Raw genomic sequence first — 23,812 nt, forward strand, 5'->3', positions numbered from 1 at the left:
GGATTCAGGAGCCCCAGCATGCCCCTGGGAGGTGAAAGCCCAGCAGGCCCAAGGAGTCAAAGGCCCCGGCAGGCCTCAGGAACAGTGAGGCCCCAATACAATGAGAGAGGTCTGGCTAGCTGGCCTGGAAGACTGATGGACAGAGTCAGATGGGGGTTTAGACCCCTGGCAAGGCCCCTCATCCTAGAGCACGGGGGGAAATGCGGACCAGAGCAGCGGGAACAGCGCCCCCGATGAGCGTTGGCAGCAAAGGAGAAGGTCATTGGTGAGGGCAGGGGAAGGTGGAGCGGCCCAACAATTGGTTGAGGCCAGTGGAGCAGCAGAACCAGCGGTTTGCAAGGTTCAGGCAAAAGTGGAGCAGATGGTGAATGACCGTGACCCGTGGGGATGTGGCACGGGTGATGGTAACGTTCCCGGCAATAGGGTGCTATGGCAGAGAGGGGGCTTCCACTGGTGGTGCTGATCTTTATCGGGAAGACGTTTTGACGTTGGCCGCGTGGCTGTTGTCGATGGCGAGGCAAATGGGAGGGGTCAAATGGCCAGAGCTGGAGGGGTGCGGACTGGTCAGTTTTGGACTAGGTGGTTAATTTGGTGGGATGTGAGGGGTCCAACAGGATGCGCTCTTGGGTCAGGGCCAGGGTGGTGGGCAAGGGGTGTAATCATAAGGGAGACCCCCAGGTATTACAAAACATGAGTCGGGTCACTGGCTGGGGGCTTCTTGCTGACCCGGCCCAGGCTGGGGTCATACTCTAATATTGACTAGTGCCTGTATGGAGAGCATGAAAAACATAACATTTATTAGAGCAGGGGCACTTAACTCCAGTCCTCAAGCCCCCCCCCCCCCCCCCAACAGGTCAGGTTTTCAGGCTATCCCAGCTTCAGCACTGGTGGCTCAATCAGTCCCAGCTTCAGCACAGGTGGCGCAATCAATCCTTGCTTCAGCATAGGTGGCTCCATCAGCCCCTGCTTCAGCACAGGTGGCTCAATCAGCCCCTGCTTCATCACATGTGGCTCAATCAGCCCCTGCTTCAGCACAGGTGTCTCATGAGCCTCTGATTGAGCCTCCTGTGCTGAAGCTGGGATATCCTGAAAACCTGACCCGTTGAGGCTTGAGGACTGGAGTTGATCCCCCCTGTATTAGGACAATGGACCGTACCGGATTTGGGGGACAGGCGGGCGGACGCCTTTTCCTGCCACACGAGGCACCTCGCTCGGTCATCGCTCAGAATGGTCTGTGCGCTTATATTCACGTGGATGTTTTTATGCTGGTCCGTGGCATTCGAAGCCAGCAGAGTCAGCTTGATGCCCTGTCCGATGACCGGCGCCTCCGTGAGTTTGATCTTCAGCGTGACTCCCACGTGGCTGAAGGAAGGATGTATTTCTGGAGACGGATTTATCTGCCACGGGAGAGGACACGGGGAGGAGGACATTCCTTTTCTCAACCGCTTTGTTAAACGTGACCCGTTCTTCTTTAGATCCTAGTGCGGAAATACCTGTTAGATATGCATGGTAGATATACGTGGTAGATATATGTGATAGATATGTGTGGTAGATATACGTGGTAGATATATGTGATAGATATGTGTGGTAGATATACGTGGTAGATATATGTGATAGATATGTGTGGTAGATATACGTGGTAGATATATGTGATAGATATGTGTGGTAGATATGCGTGGTAAATATACGTAGTATTTATGCGTGGTAGATATGCGTGGTAAATATACGTGATATATATGCGTGATAGATATTCATGACAGATATACGTGGTAGATATGCGTGGTAGATATGCGTGGTATATATGTGTTATAGATATGCATGTATTTATGCGTGGTAAATATACGTGACAGATATGCGTGGTATATGTGTGGTAGATATGCGTATTAGATATACGTGATAGATATACGTGGTATATATGTGTGGTGGTTATACGTGATAGATATACGTGATCGATATGCATGGTATATACAGTATGCGAGGTACTGTATATAAACTGATAGAAATGTGTGGTAGATATACATGATAGATATGCGTGGTAGATATATGTGATCGATATATGTCGTAGAAGTGCCTGATAGAAGTGCGTGGTAGATGTGCGTGACAGCTATACGTGGTACAAATGCAGTAACAGGGTTGTGTTGCATCAAATATTCAACGTTTGAAATCAGCAACAACAAAAAAACTCAATAAATGGCGTGTATTCCAAACACAGAGTATATATCAGCAAGATGCTGGTGCCTGCAAGAGATTGATCGCATTTTGTAAGTGGAAAATGTACAGTATCTTAAAGGAGTAATCCCAGCAATATCCTACGTGTTTATTTTAAATAAATCAGTTCTGTAGTATTAGATAGTACTTACTGCATTTTTTTTTTAAATTCAACACAATGACATTTTTAATGAGGTTTAATATACTGAACATCCTTTGATTTCTATAGCAGGTTTTATCACACTTTCCCAGTAGTTGCAGAATAGGATACCCCGCTCTACCACTAATATGTATTAATAAGTGGTGTTTAGCTTGTGTGCTACCAGGGAGATAAATGCTCTATCAGGACGTTATGGGATGAGTTCCATGAACACTTCCCATATAGAAAGATCCCTACTGATGGCGCACAACAGACTTAACAAATTATAACTAAGTCCGAATGATGCGTACTACATAGCCTGTTAAAAATATAAACTTTATTAAGCTGTAAATATGGAACAAGAAAAAACCCGGGCGCTCCCTGATGCAATTCTAGAACAGGGGAAATGTGTCAATGGATGTTACAACCTTATAAACAAAGGTTCCCTCTGGTTCGTCTTCTCGTCCTATGGCTCTGACCCCAATAGGATCCTTATCCAGGATCCTTGTTTGTACAGGGATATAGAGAAAAAGAGGGGGAGCACAGGTTGAAGACTTTGGGGTATATATGGTATCTTATTAGATATTTGTGGGTGTGCTTGAAAAGATATATAGAATCACTTACACGGCCTTGTGTAAATGCTCTCACAGCAAGGTTTGCTTTTCTTTGTGTTCCCTTAGTTGATTTCCTTCTTCTTTTCAGGGCTTGGTTTTCTTCCTGGATTTCTTCAACAGTCTTCGGCTTGCAGTGAGGATGTCTCCCTCGGAGTGAACAGGAAGACTGTTGAAGAAATGCAGGAAGAAAACCAAGCCCTGAAAAGAAGAAGGAAATCAACTAAGGGAACACAAAGAAAAGCAAACCTTGCTGTGAGAGCATTTACACAAGGCCGTGTAAGTGATTTTATATATCTTTTCAACCACACCCACAAATATCTAATAAGATACCATATATACCCCAAAGTCTTCAACCTGTGCTCCCCCTCTTTTTCTCTATTAAGCTGTAAATACAAATAAATTTAAAATGAATTGCTAAAAAAGGTTGCTAGGTGGTTTCTCCAAAAATACTGGACTCAGTGGTGAAAGGTGCGTCAGGTCACTATGTCCAGGCAGGAAAATACCGGATACATACATGTCCAGTATTACAGCACCTCTCATTTTGTACTGGACAGAGTATCCAAATACAGGACGGTCCAGTTCAATACCGGACACCTGGCAACATTATTGCTAAACCATACGAGTTCTTTGCAATCCCCCAAAATGGTGTGCGTAATTACGAATGGCAATTTTTAAATTGGTGAAGAGAATCGGTGTCTAGTAACCGATTCTTATAATCCGCAGTACAGTGCGGCAGTGATTCTTTTCTGCTAAGGAGCACCTGAATATATCCTGTGTTTGTAGATATTTCCTAATAGAGAATTGTACACTTATTGTTATCTATCTAGAGTACTGGACCCTCTTATTGGCTATTTCTTTTTTGTAACAATTTCTTTTATTGGTCAAGTTCACATATTACTGTACATACATTGTTGTCATGAGCCCATGACCTTTAGTTTAGATACATCGTGTCCAACATCTTTTTCTCGTTTTCCTAGTGTAAAGGAAGAGGTGAGATAGAAAGAAAAGAGCAAGGAAAAGATGTAGAGGGATTGAAGGCAGGGGGGGGGGGGAGGGAGGGAGGTAGACTAACAAAGGGAAACAGGGGGTGGGAGTGTGGAACCCCGAGGCCCTCCTGGGATCCTCGCCTTAGATTCATTACAGATTTGTCCAGTTCATGGTCTCTCCCTCCTGTCATTCTCAAGGGTTATCTCTCTATCCATGGGTCCCAGGTATTTTGGAATTGAGGCATCTTCTTTTGAAGCATAGCAGTCAATTTCTCCATACTCATCACCTCGTCTATTCTTCTGATCACTGAGGTTCTCGAGGGGGCCTTGATTTGTTTCCAGGATGCTGCTATAGCACACCTGGCTGCCGTTAGTATAGCCATGATAAGCCTGGACATTGGAGAGGGGATATCCCTTATTGGCTATTTGTAAAGGTCTCAGGTCATAAAATAGCAGATGATTCTAAAGAGTACCATCAGTGCTGCTAAATAGTATCCATAGTATTAGTATCCATAGTATTAGTATCCATAGTATTAGTATCCAATAGTATTAGAATCCAATAGTATTAGACTCCTCTTATACGCATAATAAGTCCCAAATGTCCTATTCTCACTGGAGCATCTTTCAGTTCAAACGGGATTGCTCAAACCGGCTTCACATGAGCGCCATCTAGTGGGAGAATCACCTATATACTGTACGGTATTTATATGGTTGCTGTCTCTCGTTGTTGGTGCTTAAATATTTATTTTCCTTCTCAGCTGGTGTATCACTATATGAAGACGTGTTGCATGTCCGAGATCTCACGTGGTAAGTACCCAATTTAAACTGAATGATACAGTGCTGTCTTCCTTGCTGAGATCCAGGTGCCTCTCTGCCTCAGATATTTTATCATGGAGTGGAGACGCAATATTCCCATATAGTGAATATGGAGTAGGTGCGCTAACACCATCACGGTTATTATAATCCGATCTCATTTATTCCAAGGTTCACTTATGTAGGTAAAAGGATCCTACTAATACTTAGCATCCACATCAAATATCCTGTTATGTCATAGTGATACGGTTAGTCTGGATAAACACACCCTATGCCAACTGTATCTAATTAGCACAATCTAGATATGGAGTGAATTACTAAGGAACCCAGTATGCAGCTGGTGTATACAAGTGTAGATAGTAGATATAACAAACTAGATATAGCTTGAGGGAACAATCATAGTATATTCCTGTGATTAAATTCCAACATTAAAGAAAAAAATCTTTATTATGTTGATTGTACAGCGGCTTTGATAATAGTATATACATAATTTAAGGGTGCAGAGTGTTGGTGGATCACCTTGTGTAGCAAGATCTTAAAGCTGTGTATATATAGTTTCTCTTAGGACAAATGTATGTTCCATGGATTGATGCACTATTGACAGTAAATCCTGCACGCGGGGTCCTTGTTGATTCAGAGGAGGCAGACAGCCTCTGTGTACTGTATGTGTCTCTGCACTTTCAAGACTGGCGCTCACACAGCTGACGGTGACGCAACCAGTCTGTGTGAGAGACACTGGGAGACGCTACACGTGGAAGAGAGTTGCGTCCCTGCCAGGAGCGAGCCACAGGTGCCAGCCACAGGTGCCAGGAGGAAACCAGGTGATATCTGCCCAAGTTACACAGAGTGTTTGCAAGGTATTTGGAGCAAATTGGAGGCTATACGGGGCCTTGTGTGGAGGTTTGTATAAGGAGAACTGAGTGGCTGGGTGGCGACTCGGCATTTAAACAGCTGAGGCGCCTTAGTGTCTTTTTCAAGACACAATATAAGCATTTTAAAGCGTGAAGGTCCCAATACCACCTTTCCCTGAGAAGGCCCCGCAGAGACTTTAGAACTTTTATCTCTGAACCTATCACAAGACATTGCATACCCCACAGCTCAAATACATTGGAACTTTCCTAGCGGTTCTGCCTTTTTTACCCCCTTTCTAACAGATTTTTTAAGACCTAGAGTGTTCCTGCATATCCATTTAGTTTTTGTTAGTGCTACAATCTATTCAATTGATGTAGCTATCGATAATACTGTTATGCTATGGGTGTTTTTTGGATAGTCATTTAAAATCTATTGTATTGATATTATTTCTACATTGCGCCGGGTGCATTATATAATATACATATATACATTTTAAGTTATGGTGGGTGAAAAAGGCGACAGAAAACCTCCACTTGCTTTGCTAGTCCCATGCTGTGCTTAAAAGCTGTGTGAACGGCGATGCATTAGATTAAATGGGCTCCATGTGAATGGATATTCCAGGCAAAAGGTGACACATTGTGGGCTCATTTGCATGTAATTTCCCAGAATCCCTTGCTGCAGTGGGAACACTGTATGCTAGATGATAATAATTGAAAGGCAGGATTGCAGACCTGTCTAAGACATGTGAATGTGTTCACAAGTGATAAAATATATAAATATAAATATATATATATATATATATATATACACATGGATGAATATACATAACAATGTTGGATTTACCCAATAAGATAGGACTAATGTTAATTACCTTCTTCATACTTATAGTTGCTGGTAATATCCACGCGCGTTTCGCTTCCCACCGCCTTTGTGCTGATATTATTCCCGATGCTGTGCGTGTCCTTGTGAAACATTTTCTTCTCCGATGTACCGGCCTGTACATACCAGCTGACCGTGTCCGCATTCACCTCGGCAAACACGAACGGACCATCGTACTTTAGGTGAACATCTCCTTCCTTAATGGCTTTTACTGACGTGGGACCACAGCAATATATTCCTGGGGGCACAGTATATACATTAAAGGGATGATCGTATATATATATATATATATATATAGTCTCCTGGCTGCAAAAGAACTGGCCCGAATTTTATGTGGGGTTCCTTTAATAACTCGGGTGATACACCCTAAATCTTCTTTCCCTTTCTAAATGAACAACTAACAAAAATACGTTGTATAAACAGGCAGAAGGAGTTCATGGCGGCACAGAACTGAACTACTAATGGCAGTGACAGGGTTAAGGGGTCAGTCCTTCCAAGGATCACAGTGTACTAATGGCAGTGACATGTTTAAGGGATCACTCCCTCCTAGGAGTAGTGTGCTAATGGCAGTGACATGTTTGAGGGGTCAGTCTCTCCTAGGACCACAGTGTACCAATGGCAGTGACAAGGTTAAGGGGTCAGTCCCTCCTAGGAGCAGAGTATGCTAATGGCAGTGACAAGGTTAAGGGGTCACTCCCTCCTAGGAGTAGAGTGTACTAATGGCAGTGACATGTTTCTGGCGTGTTGTATGCTGTTTTTGTGTGTGCCAATCACTGACATGTATATGTATTTGTGAGTGGGACTTGGGATGGGAATGAAATTACTCAGGGCGCTATTTTTTTTAATGTCTCTATGGCCCATATTTGGTAAGTGGTGCTATTTCATAACGTACATTCTGGCACCGGAAGACACTTTGAAGTGCGCACTGTATGCAATGAGACGCGTTCTGGCACAGAGAAGGTGTATTAGAGAATAGCACTGTTTAGTAAATATGGGCCCGTAGGCTGAACAGGAGTTTGCACCGGCCAAGCCCCGATCTTCTCTTCCCACCTTTATCTGATAGATGGGACAGGGTACAATACTTGATTGACCAACTATCCCCCATTCGGAGGCCTTTAATAAAAAAGATCTTTGTAAAATCTTTGCTCTAAGCATGGTTACCTATGTTTAAGGAATCCAATGAGAATTTTACATTTTTCCACAAAATTGTATAGGAGAAAACAAATACCACTTTGGTGGGGAGCAGGGGGTCTCCTGAGCTGAACCACGTTAATTTCAGCCCTGGGGACCCCCCCATGATACTTACCTTGGAAGTTATCTCGGGTTCTTCATGCAGGTTTCCATGCCGCGTCATGGAGCCAATAGGAAGCCACCACAGAAGACATGGGGGCTTTAAACTGCCATGTTGTTTTCCTGGAGGGCACAGTACTTCCGCAGTATGTATCTCGGGAAAAAGGGGGTCCCGGAGCTGACATTAACGTGGAGACTAGTACATCCCACCACCCCCAAACCCCCCTATGTGGACCGGCGCCGTGAGCATCTGAGGTTGGATGAGTGCTTGGCCTCTGGTTACATAGTCTATCCCACTATAGAAACCGGTGAGTTAAATGCATAGCTTTGTCATAAGCGCAGGACTGACAGTTTCACCGTATTACCATCACTCCTTTCCTGCGGCGTGGCATCCAGTGCTTGCCATCCACCATATCCCGCGGGGAGGTCCTTGCGTTCCATCCAACATTCATTCCAGACATGAAATTCCTGGGTGACAAATGGACATTACACTCTTCTTGACATTAAGGCGCCCACAAAGCTCCATTAAAATAGCTAATTTAATCCATCGGACGGGGGCAAACCGCACGGTTTCCTCTCACTGTGCATTGCCCGTGTAAGAGGAGACCCCACCAATATCCCGATATTATTCATTATCGAGCTAGATGGTCACATCGCAATAAATAAGCAGAATGGCTTCGCTAATGGAGGTGAAGAAGGGAGTGAAGAAGGGAGTGAAGAAGGAAGGAAGTGAAGAAGGAAGGATAGAAAGAAGGCAATGTAGAAGGAAGGAAGGGAGTGAAGAAGGAAGGGAGTGAAGAAGGAAGAGAGTGAAGAAGAAGGAAGTGAAGAAGGATGGACGGAAGTGAAGAAGAAGGAAGGATAGAAAGAAGGCAGTGAAGAAGGAAGTAAGGAAGGGAGTGAAGAAGGAAGGGAGTGATAAAAAAGGATGTGAAGAAGGAAGGGAGTGGAGAAGGAAGGAAGAGATGGGTCTTACCATATGCTGTCTTTGGTGTCCTCTTTCAGCAGTCTGCCGGAGGCATCATGGAGTATGTCTATACATAAATCTCCGTGGTTGTCGTGGGCAGAATTAAAATTTGTCACCACGCGCGTCGGAACCCCCAGACACCGCATCACTACGAAAACAAAACCACGGTCTGTAAAAAGCTGGTGTCTTAGGGGTAGGCAAAGTCTTCATTCATCAGCACAACACCACCGTGTTACGTGGACCCCAGCTTTTATAATGATATGTTTCTTTTTATATAGCGCTGGGAGACGGCAGTGTACACAGCGGCGGACACAGGATTTTGACAGCACAATGAATCCCTGGCCCCACGGAGCTTACAATCTAATTCTGGTGCCAGAGGCTCAGGGAGACACAGTGACTGCCACAAGGAGCTGACACTCGCCTTACGCAGCCGCTCCTTCAGCAGATATTCTAGAGAGACAAACACAGCGTTATCATTAGTACAGAGGGTAATTAAACACGTGGTACCTGTACACAGGACTGAGGCAAACACCCAACACTGCCCATATTTCACAGGTTGGCAGCCACGTGCGAGCCACTGACGCAGGATCGAGACACTTCCATTCCACGCGCATGGGTTGGTTCCATCACAATATTGTCCCGTCCATTTACCGGACAATACCCCGTCATCGTCGTTGCTGTTGATCTAAAAGGAAGAACAGGAGGAAGATGAACGGTGGGCTGGGAGACGGAAACCGACGCATCGGGACTGGGAGTAACGAGACCACGAAGATGTGTTCTCCCTGGTGTAGCTATGAGAAATACTATGTGATAGAAGCATCAGCCACTGAGAGAATTGCAACGCCTCGCGAGAACCGCGGGAAGCTGCGCATGCGGTGTAATGTAATGCATTGTGCAGTGTGTCCCAGTATAGTGCACAATCCACCCCAGCAACAGAAACATTCCCCCCTAACTAACCTCCATTCTTTTAACAGGATTGGAATTGGGGTTCCTCCAGGTCGGAACCCCACTATTTTCAGCACTGTGTAACCTCCAGTTGCCAAAATATTTACTGGTGAGGTCACCGGTTTCACTTGCAGGTTTTAAAAGGGGATTTAAATGGCTGTCCAATAGGAAGTCACAACTGATGTTGTTGCAGCTTCCTATTGGATGGAGGTTTGTCAGCCATTTTGTTTCCCCTGAGGGGAATTTAAAACTGGTAACTTCACAGCCAAGTATCTCGGATTCTGAGGAGGGGTCCTCAAAACTTGGTGCTGGGGAGGGGGGGGTCCTCGAGTCTGGTTAGGGTCCCCGCAGCTGAAAATAATGTTCTGGAGGACCCCCGGTTCTCATGTTAATAAAAGGGGGGCCTGTAAAGAAAATACCAGTAGGTGGAGGAAATGCTTCTTTGTGTTGTTTTCCCGAAAGGAAAAGGATTTGTTTAGTTGTATAGTAGCAGTTTGGAAGGAGTTCTGCTATGAGAGGAGGTGTAACATGTGGGGACTCTGTCTTACCATGGCACTGACCACTCTGCTCACATACACAGGGTCATTTCTCCGGCCATAGTCTCTCACTGGGTCTTGCAGGTAGTTGACATTCCTATCTAGTACACGTAGGCAGATATCGATAATGTCGTCATCAAACTTCATCACGTTTTAAGAAGAGAAACATGTTTATTGTCCTCAGTATTTCTCAAGCGTAACCGGATATCGCACACTCCACGGATTCCACATGGAATCAGGAACCGACCGCAGCGATGAACCATTTGGGGGGCTTGTGATGTAGCTACTGCCACTATAGAGTCCAGCACACCATGTGTCCCAGCACATTATATTCTATTATAGGGGAGGCCAACACCAGTCCTCAAGGGCCACCACCAGGCCAGGTATTAAGGAAATCCCTGCTTCAGCGTGGTGGTGCAGTCATTCTGTCTCAGCCACTCATTGAACCACCTGTGCTGAAGCAGGGATATCCTAAATGCCTGACCTGTTGCTGGCCCTTGAAAACTGGAGCTGGCCACTCCTGTTCTATTAGAACATTTTCTAAGGGAGAGGGGGTAACGTGCTCACATGGAGAGCCGGACGCGATCTGGCCGGCTGAGTAATGGACGAGGAAGGCACCCCTGATCCCTCCATCACGCCGGCACACAAAGGTAATATGAAAGAACCAGTTACATCATGTGTCTAATACATAATGCCGGCGTTTGTACAACAATACACGAATCCCACACTATACATCCAGCCTGAGAGCATCCCACACTATACACCCAGCCTGAGACCATCTCACACTATACACCTAGCCTGAGACCATCTCACACTATACACCTAGCCTGAGAGCATCCCAAACTATACACCTAGCCTGAGACCATCCCACACTATACACCTAGCCTGAGACCATCCCACACTATACATCCAGCCTGAGAGCATCTCACACTATACATCTAGCCTGAGAGCATCCCAAACTATACACCTAGCCTGAGACCATCCCACACTATACATCCAGCCTGAGAGCATCTCACACTATACACCTAGCCTGAGAGCATCCCACACTATACACCTAGCCTGAGACCATCTCACACTATACACCTAGCCTGAGACCATCTCACACTATACACCTAGCCTGAGAGCATCCCACACTATACACCTAGCCTGAGAGCATCTCACACTATACACCTAGCCTGAGAGCATCCCACACTATACATCCAGCCTGAGAGCATCCCACACTATACACCTAGCCTGAGAGCATCCCACACTATACACCTAGCCTGAGACCATCTCACACTATACACCTAGCCTGAGACCATCTCACACTATACACCTAGCCTGAGAGCATCCCAAACTATACACCTAGCCTGAGACCATCCCGCACTATACATCTAGCCTGAGAGCATCCCACACTATACACCTAGCCTGAGACCATCTCACACTATACATCTAGCCTGAGAGCATCCCAAACTATACACCTAGCCTGAGACCATCCAGCACTATACATCTAGCCTGAGAGCATCCCACACTATACACCTAGGCTGAGAAAATTACCACACTATACACCTAGCCTGAGACCATCTCACACTATACACCTAGCCTGAGACCATCTCACACTATACACCTAGCCTGAGAGCATCCCACACTATACATCTAGCCTGAGACCATCCCACACTATACACCTAGCCTGAGAGCATCCCACACTATACACCTAGCCTGAGACCATCCCACACTATACACCTAGCCTGAGACCATCCCACACTATACATCTAGCCTGAGAGCATCCCACACTATACACCTAGCCTGAGAGCATCCCACACTATACACCCAGCCTGAGACTATCCCACACTATACATCTAGTCTTAGAGCATCCCACACTATACACCTAGCCTGAGACCATCCCACACTATACACCTAGCCTGAGAGCATCCCACACTATACATCTAGCCTGAGAGCATCCCACACTATACATCCAGCCTGAGAGCATCCCACACTATACATCTAGCCTGAGAGCATCACACACTATACATCTAGCCTGAGAGCATCCCACACTATACATCTAGCCTGAGAGCATCACACACTATACATCTAGCCTGAGACCATCCCACACTATACATCTAGCCTGAGAGCATCACACACTATACATCTAGCCTGAGACCATCCCACACTATACATCTAGCCTGAGACCATCCCACACTATACACCTAGCCTGAGACCATCTCACACTATACACCTAGCCTGAGAGCATCCCACACTATACATCCAGCCTGAGACCATCCCACACTATATACCTAGCCTGAGAGCATCCCACACTATACATCCAGCCTGAGACCATCCCACACTATACATCCAGCCTGAGAGCATCCCACACTATACATCTAGCCTGAGAGCATCCCACACTATACACCCAGCCTGAGACCATCTCACACTATACACCTAGCCTGAGAGCATCCCACACTATACATCCAGCCTGAGAGCATCCCACACTATACACCTAGCCTGAGACCATCTCACTCTATACACCTAGCCTGAGAGCATCCCACACTATACATCCAGCCTGAGACCATCCCACACTATACATCCAGCTTGAGACCATCTCACACTATACACCTAGCCTGAGAGCATCCCACACTATACATCCAGCCTGAGAGCATCCCACACTATACATCCAACCTGAGAGCATCCCACACTATACATCTAGCCTGAGACCATCCCACACTATACACCTAGCCTGAGAGCATCACACACTATACACCTAGCCTGAGACCATCTCACACTATACACCTAGCCTGAGAGCATCCCACACTATACATCCAGCCTGAGAGCAACCCACACTATACACCTAGCCTGAGAGCACCCCACACTATACATCTAGCCTGAGAGCATCCCACACTATACATCTAGCCTGAGTGCATCACACACTATACATCTAGCCTGAGAGCATCCCACACTATACACCTAGCCTGAGAGCATCCCACACTATACATCTAGCCTGAGACCATCCCACACTATACATCTAGCCTGAGAGCATCCCACACTATACACCTAGCCTGAGACCATCCCACACTATACACCTAGCCTGAGACCATCTCACACTATACATCTAGCCTGAGACCATCCCACACTATACACCTAGCCTGAGACCATCCCACACTATACACCTAGCCTGAGACCATCCCACACTATACATCTAGCCTGAGAGCATCCCACACTATACACCTAGCCTGAGACCATCCCACACTATACATCTAGCCTGAGACCATCCCACACTATACATCTAGCCTGAGAGCATCCCACACTATACACCTAGCCTGAGACCATCCCACACTATACATCTAGCCTGAGACCATCCCACACTATACATCTAGCCTGAGACCATCCCACACTATACATCTAGCCTGAGAGCATCCCACACTATACACCTAGCCTGAGACCATCCCACACTATACATCTAGCCTGAGACCATCCCACACTATACACCTAGCCTGAGAGCATCCCACACTATACACCCAGCCTGAGACTATCCCACACTATACATCTAGTCTTAGAGCATCCCACACTATACACCTAGCCTGAGACCATCCCACACTATACACCTAGCCTGAGAGCATCCCACACTATACATCTAGCCTGAGAGCATCCCACACTATACACCTAGCCTGAGAGCATCCCACACTATACACCTAGCCTGAGAGCATCCCACACTATACATCTAGCCTGAGACCATCCCACACTATACATCCAGCCTGAGAGCATCCCACACTATACATCTAGCCTGAGAGCATCACACACTATACATCTAGCCTGAGAGCATCCCACACTATACATCTAGCCTGAGAGCATCACACACTATACATCTAGCCTGAGACCATCCCACACTATACATCTAGCCTGAGAGCATCCCACACTATACACCTAGCCTGAGAGCATCACACACTATACATCTAGCCTGAGACCATCCCACACTATACATCTAGCCTGAGAGCATCCCACACTATACATCTAGCCTGAGAGCATCACACACTATACATCTAGCCTGAGACCATCCCACACTATACATCTAGCCTGAGACCATCCCACACTATACACCTAGCCTGAGACCATCCCACACTATACACCTAGCCTGAGACCATCCCACACTATACATCTAGCCTGAGACCATCCCACACTATACACCTAGCCTGAGACCATCCCACACTATACACCTAGCCTGAGACCATCCCACACTATACATCTAGCCTGAGACCATCCCACACTATACATCCAGCCTGAGAGCATCCCACACTATACATCCAGCCTGAGAGCATCCCACACTATACAGATCATCTAGCCTGCGAGCAGACTTGTGTATTATAGGAGAACTAGAACTGGATAGAAATCTTCAACGTCATGACAAAGTACTGCAATGATTTATATCCTGTGTCTATATTGAAAGCAGTTGAACCATAAAGGGTGTTTATTTGCATCTGCGAAAATAAACCATGTTTATTTGTCTAGTACTTTACCTGCCCAAAGTTCCAGGGACGGGAAGTGATCCATTGAGCAGTTCCCATGTAGACCATTCCATTTTCGTTCAGGACATACTCCGTCCTCTCCGCCTCACTATGCAGGAAGAGTTCATCATCTGAGAAAAATGAAATCCTTGTACTCCTTCCTACCAGAAGCACACTGCTTCCGTCAATATTTCTATCAGATACAGAAGCCTGTGTATTGTTACAGGTGTTAGTCACCGCCTCACAAGGCCGGGCTAATCAGACCCTTTCTTTGTGAAGACTCCCGTTGCATTTGATGTGAAATTAACAGCTCCCAGAAAGTTGTGATTTGCCTTAAAGTGTCTTTGTCTTGAGTCTGATTGTAAGATTGTGACACCTTGTTGCATATTTGCTATATACTGTACTGTACATACATAAATTTATTTAATTTCCTTTATTTCCCCCTAGTGATCTTTTAGGTAATGCATTATTATATTACTATCATTCTGGCCAATTAAATTAAATATATTTTAACTGGCAGAATTAACTTGAGCCTTTGGTGCATTACGTTTGCCAGAATAATAAATGGCGTTATTTCCCCCGTAAATTAGGTCTCTACCGTTAACAATGTATGTTTTTTTCTTCTTTTGACATAAAACGTACTTTACCTTGACACCACGGGTTAAAGAGTAAGATGAATTCTCCGAGATTATGGGAGATATTGACTAGCTGCAGCTTCAGAGTGTAACGTCCAATCACCGCACTCGGAGGAGAAGAGATAGAAATTCCCACTGACTTGGCGTCGTTGTATATAATAGAGGCGCTCCAGCCATTATCCGTGCACCGGCGATCCAACGAGAACGTTGTCTTTGTCCCAGAATCCACTGACGGCTTAGGTCCTAAATTAGAAAAAGCGATAAATACACATATTTAGGCAAATTGCGTGATTTTCATCTTGTGTCTCTTGGCGTCAATGTATGAAGGTCTTTGCTCCAAGTTTTGTGCTATTTGGGAAAGAGACAATCGGAGGAGTGACACAATCCACAGATTACAATGAGATGTAACACAACTCTACGTCTCCGTGTGACACTTTGGTATCTTGCGTTGGTGTCAAAGTCCGCCAGGTCTGAGGGGGCGTAAACATTTCTGGCCAACAATTTGCGTCAAACGTATTAAATAGCTTCATACGTTTGCCGAAAATGTGAAGAGGAAATGGAGCAATGCGTCGAAACCAACTGCTATCCGCACTTTCTTTACCTAGATATATCTGCCCTGGTGTTTCCAGTCATAGCTAATTTAGGCGTGGGCCATGGTACCACAGACCGTGCGGACGCGTCGGAACGCTGAGCGAACAGACTGCCTTAAGGCAGTGTTCACGTCCATGCGGCGTGCAATTTCTTGGCGCGACAGGCCGGTCACGTGATGGCGAACCAGCTCCGTGATGCCATAGGCACACCCACCAAAAAAACGACTCTAAATAAGGTAATTTTGGCTGCACTCCGAAAGACATTTGCCCCTACGATTAATTGGGAACAAATACATTCAATGAAGCAGAAAAAAGAATTTGCAGACAAGGTAATCCGGGCTGTAAAATCTTATGGAGGGATTAGGGATATTGAGACAAATGCTGGTTCACTTCTAGTGGCAACCTTTGTCAAGGGTTTAGACCCAGATATTGCCAAGGGTCTAACCAGAGTATTTAAAGGATGGGAAAGCCAACCCATAAGTGAAATTATAGCGAGGAATGTGAAAAGGCAAATAAACAGAAATGGTTTATGTACGCCCAAACTGTATTTTTTCAGAGAAATAGTCAGGGACAGGGTAGTTACCAAAGGAAGGGCAACGGAAGGAACAATAGAAGAAAGAATTGGAGGAGGTCAAATGTTTTAATCGTGGAAAAATGGGACATAAGGCCAGAAATTGCAGGGCAGCCCCTAAGAGAGATAAGTATTCCCCAGTATTCTCAACAGATTGTTTTTATCTAAAGCAAGACGGGTCTTCCCCGTCGGGATTGAGAATCTCAGGTTCGCAAGTATTGCAAATCTCAGTGGAAGAATGCCTAAAAATGTGAATTATCAATAAAGAATTGACAAAAAAAAGTGGCAGTGTGTTTGCAGTGGTTTCAAAACAAAAGCTATACTCTGCCACGGGCGAACCATACCTGTCTCGACAGTAAAGTTGATCTGATGAGTGTTCGGATGGTAGCTCCTGGATTTAAAGGTGAGGCTGATTTTGAAGGGCTGACCACGCCTCACTATTAATCGCTTGTGGCTGATCTCATCACTTCGATGGTCCTTGTTGTTACTTTTGCTCTGGAAGTCAGCCCATTCGAAGATCGGATCTGATCATAAAAAAAAAAATGGCTAAGTCATTAATATACAGTATGTACCTCTAGTATCAGGAAATGTTCCACAGGGGTTTTAACCTGTTGACCTTGAAAAGATACATCGGTAAACCACAGAATATATTACGGTTAAAGGAGTGGGGATCCCTTTTGGAATATAGAAACATATTTGAAATTGATAAATGCCAAGAAGGCTAAAATTATGTAGAATAACTCATCGTGATACCTTTCATAAATGTTACTTAGAATTAGCGGGGTTGGATTTAAGTACAGTAGCATAAATCGGGTTAAATTGGACCTCAACACAAAAAATGGCACCTTTCATGACCTTCAGGATATTATTGACCTCTGACAAATTTCTGCTGATATTCACCACTAGAGCAATTTCCCCAGAATATACCTCGATCCATTGATTATCTTGGTTATGTTGGCTCTTTCAAGTAATCCAGCTAACTTTAGTGCAGCGTACAGTATATCAGCGACTATCATGGTTCAAAGTCTCGCTCTTATATACTTAGCCCTAGAGTGAGAAATTGGATGTAGCCGGGAATTGTCCTGCCTCCCTCGTTACTGATTTTCGTAACGCAAAGGTCACATTCCTGCATATTTGTTTTTTGAAGGGGAGTTTGGCAATATAGTTTGAGCTTGTTACTGGGTAATCTTTGTTTTACAACCCCAGTTCAATAAAAATACCCAATACTCAATAAAAAACAGTTCAGAGAAAAACCAATCTCATGTTGGTTTATAAGAGCAACCAGAGCAGCCCTAGCTGTGAAAAGCAGCCCAAGATTCAAAGTGGCCCAGTTTTAAGTGGCATGGTCGAGTTTAACAGGGAGTTCAACAGGAGGGAAACAAGGGGACTACAGAACACCTACGGACCCTCAATCCTGGATGTGAACTACGCTGGAAAGGTGGACATTTTGTATCCCAGACCACACATCTCAGCACTAAACTACTGCTGCCATGATGCTGCTACTATTTATATTTGCTCTGACCTCGCTTCTTTTCAAAATACACATTTCTTTCTACCAGCCACATGTCTCCAACTCTATTCATATATCTCCATCTTCTTTACCCCTCAATAAAAAACACCCACACAAATCCTCTATTCACACCCTCTATCTACTCCTTCCTGCTGCTGGGGATCTTCCCTAAGCCTGAAGCCAGACATACACACCTGATCTCACTCATGCCTCCCTGCCACCTCTTCCCCTGTAAATGGTGTTAACCTTTTCATTTAACACCCATCTACAGCACTTATTCCCTTCACCTGCTGTCTCTGTAAATTTCCCATTAAACCTCTTAGATTGTAAGCTCTTCGGGGAAGGGATTTCCTTTCCCATTGTCTGATTTTTGCTGCACTTATTGTGCTTTTAAAATTCCCTGTACTGTATTCTTTGTGAAGCGCTAAGTACACTTTTGGCGCTATATAAATAAAGACATACAATACAATACAATACAATGTTATTGCTTTAATGTATGTAGAAAACAAAGAACAAAAAAGCCCAATGCCACTTCCAATATGACAAAAATACACAGTAAAATACTTATATATTCTCTTGAAAAAGGGTCATTTAGTTTAACCCTTTGGCCAAAGCGTCGTAAGCCTGTGAGCCACATCAAGGCAGACCCTGCTCACTGGTCCTAACACTACCAGATAAAATACTAATACACCTATACTAGGATTAAAATTCTCATTTACCTCTATTAGGAGGGAGAACGACCAACATTGGAGCCATATCCAGTAAAATGAAAGAGACCTTCTAACTAGGGGGGCTCAGGGGTTCCCAAAATGAGCTCCTTGGGGTTCTGTTGGTGTTTAATGTATGTACTGTATGTAAACTTTTATTGTATGATTTCCCGTACATCACAGGGACAGTACAAGAAAGAAAAACGATGTTTTACATCGTGAAAACGCTCTACAAGAGACCAAAACACATCACATAGCGCAGTGCACCTGGTCACAAAGTGCACCCTACCAGAAGTATGGATACTAGTACTGCTGTACATATATGGTACATACAAAGGGAGAGGCAGAGAGGAGCACACCTGGAAGATATGCAAAGCATATTTAAATTATTTAAGTTACACTAGGGCTGCCCCAGGAGAGCACGGAATGCTGGTGCCCCCTGGAGACCGCAGAGAGCCGGCGCCCCCAGGAGAGCGCAGAGAGCCGGCGCCCCAAGGAGAGTGCGGTGAGCCACTGCGACCAGGAGAGCACAGAAAGCCACCACTCCCAGGAGGGCGCGGAGAGCTGCCACTCCCAGGAGAGCACAGAGAGCCACCGCCCCCAGGAGAGTGCGGAGAGTCACCACCCCCAGGAGAGCACGGAGAGCCAACCCCCAAGGAGAGCGTAGAGAGCCACCGCCACCCCCAAGAGAACGATGAGAGCTGCCGCCCCAAGGAGAGCATGGAGAGCCACCACCCCCAGGAGAGCGCAGAGACACCACCCCCAGGAGAGCGCAGAGAGACACCACCCCCAGGAGAACGCGGAGAGCTGCCACCCCCAGGGGAGCACAGAGAGCCACCACCCCCAGGAGAGCACAGAGAGCCACCGCCGCCCCCCGGAGAGCTCGGAGAGCCACCGCCCCCAGGAGAGCACAAAGCCTCATACCTTGTACAACCGGCATCTCCTCCTGCTACGGAGCAACATGTAATGTCCCGATGCCACATGATGACGCAATGCCATGTGATAGTGAGAGGAGATGTCGGCGCTTACAGAGGCAATGATGGCAGGAAGACATTTTCTGTGCCTCCTTTATACCAGGAAAGAACAGAAAATGCCGCCTGAGGCTGTCGCCTCTTCTGCTCACCCCTGGCACCGGCCCTGACTCACACCCCACACCCCCTAGAAGGTTTATTCGTTCAAGCCGGGTCCTAATACACATTGTGAGAAAGGGTGTACTAGTGTCAGGCCCAACAGGATCAGAACCCACAATCTCTGTTATTCAGGGCAGCAGCTATAGCATTGAACTATACTAGATGCCAGATAGCTCCACTGCCCCACGTTTGAGCTCTAATGCTCACACCCGCAGCGAATTAGAATTTATACGAACATTTCGCCCATCTATCAAGGTTACTGAACCATATAGGGCATTAATAGCTTACATACAGAATGACTCATGGCAGAGCTGTACCTCAATGCCCGGTCCTAACCTCGCTGGTGGTCTACCGAGCCAGCAATAAGGAAGAAGGGGGTCACGAACTAACCGTCAACCACCCATAACCACCTGGGGCAGCTATTTAATGGGCTATATAATGGGGTGGGGGGTGCAATGAATATCAAGGGGGCCTAATGGTTTTCCCTTTATCCCCACAGATCCTGCTTCTGATTGCCTGGTTAGTCAGTGTGCGTCTTACTGAAGGGGAGCAGGGAGCCGGTGCAATCCATGTAGAGCCACACAGGCCTATAGTTAGGTCCTGTCTGGGAGCATGCCCCAAAGGGTGGCGTAGCGGGCCACTGACCAGCACAGTAGTGGCGGGAGATATGGCCACCGGGGCAAAGGGAGGATAATGTCAGACCCTTCCCCTGATAGGCTAGACCTTCTATTTCCTCTTCGGTTCATCTTCCTTCCCACTGAGATAACACCAAGGCGAGTGACACAGGGTTAAGCTCCTGGGGGGCCTCTTAGGTGGCCAGATATATTGTGGGAATGGCTGAGGACATTTTCCGGCAGGCAGGATAATTTGGGACCTCTAATCTATGTTCCGGTTGTAGGCGGGTGTAGGGATGCAGGTAAGGAGGATCTATTATGGGCCCCTAGGAGTAAAATAAAAACATGGGTTGAGTTGGGGCCCTATCAATTACCTCAGGGGTTTGGTTAGTTCCCCACAAATATTTAATCCGGTGCCCCTGAGCAGCCAGGCACTACGCAGTAAATGTGGAAATGGATTGGTAGTAGACTGCAACGTCCAAAAAAGCACCTTCAGCTCACCAGATAGGAAGGATTAAAAATATTTATTGAACTACATAAAAATGAAAAAAGGACAGACAAAGTACAAAAACATACAACCTCCTACGCGTTTCAGGCTCTAAGAGCCCTTTCTCAAGGGGGATAGAGGGGAATGTGAGTTAATCTCCTTAATATAGCCCCTCCTGTGCACTTGACACGCAGCTGTAATGGATAATCATCAGTGATAATTACATTGGTTAAAAAGCTTAGCACCACATACACTTAATACAAAGCATCATTAGAATAAAGAGATCTTGATAAAATATCAAAAGATACATGCAAAACATTTTATATTAGTTATAATAATTAATTAACTATTGAGATTCTAAAAAAAAACCTCAACAGAAAAAAATATGAAAAAGGGACAAAAAGGACCCTATCAGTTGGGAAAGTAACATACATGTATCATGAATTCAGTATATACGTCATTACGGTGAAAAGGCAGCAAATACAAAAAGGAACTATGCACAGTTAAAAAAAAGTAATTAGAGAATAACTAGAGGCATTTATATCCGGTATGAATGTTAGGCAACACATGACATCAATATACAGTGATCGATTTGTCAAACATTGTGTCCTCTAAACAGATAACATGAACTCACTGAACTCTTCATAGCATAGTTCTCCTTCTACAAATGATCAGGGATTACAGGAAGCTAAAAAACACACACACACACACACACACACACACACACACACACACACACACACACACACACACACACACACACACACACACACACACACACACACACACACACACACACACACACACACACACACACACACACACACACACACATTAGCTCAATATATAATCTGAATAGGTCAATTGTTTCAAAGGAAATATTTCAGATCCCACTCCGTGTTTAACCCTTTAGGGATCAGTGTGTCCAGTGTAAAAATCCAGTGGGCCTCTCTGCGGTAGAGTATATTAACTCTATCACCGCCTCTATAATGTACAGGAACCTGCTCAATAGCAATGCATTTAAAATTGTTGAGAGACCCATCCTGGCACACACTGAAATGTTTGGACACAGGGTGTATCTGATCTTTTTGAAGGATAAGTCGCATGTGTTCAAGTATCCTTAACTTAAACATACGTGTCGTGAGACCTATATATTTCTTTTGACACCCACAGATCAGCATGTAAATCACATATTCTGTCCTACAGTTTACACACAGAGAGATGTTGTAAGATCTAGTGTTATCTATGTTGGTAAACACTTTAGACTTTAAAACATATTTGCAAATTTTGCATCTCCCACAAGCAAAACACCCGACTAGTTTAGGAAAGAATTCTTTATTAGTACTTAATCTGTTTTTCTTAATTACACTTGGTGCAACCATATTTCCTATTGTCTGTGATCTTTGGAAAACAAATCTAGGTCTTGTAGTGGTGATACTTCTAAGTAGGGGGTCAATGGTCAAGATTGACCAGTGTTTATTCACAATGTTTCTGATTGCATCTGCTTGTCTGCTGAATTTAGTGATAAAATATGCGGTGTCCATATTAGAACGGTTAGCATCATTTTGAATTTGAGTTTTAAAATTTCTAGTGCTATTCTGTTCTATGGATCTACATATCATCTCATCTCTGTTCTGTTGAAGCGCATTTTGATATGCTTCTTGTAAGATGTTTTTATTGTATCCTCTAGCAAGGAAACGGTTGGTTAATTCAATAGATCTCGAGTGGAAATCTTCCAAATTGGAGCAATTCCTCCTTAGGCGTATGAATTGCCCATAGGGTATCCCTTTGATAAGGCCTCGGCTATGAGCACTTCTTGCATGTAATAAAGTGTTTTTAGCATTATCCTTGCGAAAGATATCTGTATGTACCTGTTGATCAAGACCTACATAAAGTTTCAAATCAAGATAATGTATGAAAGTGGAGTGATACTGTGATGTGAAATGCAAATTAAATGTGTTTGTGTTAATGTGATCAATGAACAAATTTAACTCTTCCACCGTACCACTCCAAATGATCAGTAGATCGTTGATGAAGCGACGGTAAAAGAGAATGTGGTGTCGAAAGGGATTACTATCGCTTACCACTCACCACCCGATCGAAGTCACGTCGTGATGTCATGACGTCAACCTCTTTAGTCCCGCCTCCCACCTGACGCACGTTTCGCGGAGGCTTTTTCAAAGGTGAAAAAGCCTCCGCCAAACGTGCGTCAGGTGGGAGGCGGGACTAAACAGGATGACGTCACTGACTTCGATCGGGTGGTTAGTGGTAAGCGCCTCTGAGCGCTGGTCTGAGCCGCAATGGTAGAAGTATGCTATACTTTGTGACAACTTAGTATTCTGCCATTACCAGTTTGTAGCTAAGCTGTATTTGCTGTGTGGCCACTGATTCTATTGTGGTGCTGTTTTCCATGACGATGGTTCAGCTTTCATAGCATTTGACATTATTTGTTACATTGTATACTGCAAATAGCTAATTTAGCAAGACTGGTGTTACTTACTATGGTATTTCAGCTTAAAGCAATTCAACTAGCTGTACTCGGTCTCTACCTTCCAAACGACTTCTACCCCACCCCTGGTTTTAAATTCTAGGTCATGAACCACACTATTATTGCTCAATTTGTGCAGTTTGTTTAGTTTAGTGTAGGAGGCTATAACTTGATACGGGCAGTGACCCGTGCCTCCGGGCCATTACAAATCACATTTTGTGGGCCAATACTCACTGCTGCATTATGCACTAGATCTAATTAGGTAAGAATGTGTTAAATATCTATTGCTAGCATATCTCGAATATAACTGAGCAACTATATTCTCTGTGGTTTAGAATAGGTGTTCTCTTCAGTTGATAACACCCGTATATTATAT

At 45.0% G+C, this 23,812-nt stretch overlaps 1 protein-coding gene across 1 annotated transcript in view; it reads right to left on the reverse strand.

Moving 5' to 3' along the window:
- LOC142466351 (protein-glutamine gamma-glutamyltransferase 5-like) overlaps positions 1-18,766 on the reverse strand; it is a 25,981-nt gene extending 7,215 nt beyond the window's left edge. Inside the window, exons 1-11 of the mRNA XM_075571202.1 lie at positions 18,730-18,766; positions 16,845-17,024; positions 15,352-15,582; positions 14,717-14,835; positions 10,242-10,370; positions 9,256-9,433; positions 8,758-8,896; positions 8,147-8,250; positions 6,484-6,729; positions 1,429-1,478; positions 1,157-1,397 (exon numbers count right to left, since the gene is read on the reverse strand). Of these exons, the coding sequence (XP_075427317.1) occupies positions 1,157-1,397; positions 1,429-1,478; positions 6,484-6,729; positions 8,147-8,250; positions 8,758-8,896; positions 9,256-9,433; positions 10,242-10,370; positions 14,717-14,835; positions 15,352-15,582; positions 16,845-17,024; positions 18,730-18,766 (1,654 nt within the window). The remainder of the gene's footprint in view (positions 1-1,156; positions 1,398-1,428; positions 1,479-6,483; positions 6,730-8,146; positions 8,251-8,757; positions 8,897-9,255; positions 9,434-10,241; positions 10,371-14,716; positions 14,836-15,351; positions 15,583-16,844; positions 17,025-18,729) is intronic.
- Positions 18,767-23,812: the final 5,046 nt, after the last annotated feature.

The sequence above is a fragment of the Ascaphus truei genome, chromosome 15 (assembly GCF_040206685.1).
Source record: "Ascaphus truei isolate aAscTru1 chromosome 15, aAscTru1.hap1, whole genome shotgun sequence".
Lineage (NCBI taxonomy): Eukaryota > Metazoa > Chordata > Amphibia > Anura > Ascaphidae > Ascaphus > Ascaphus truei.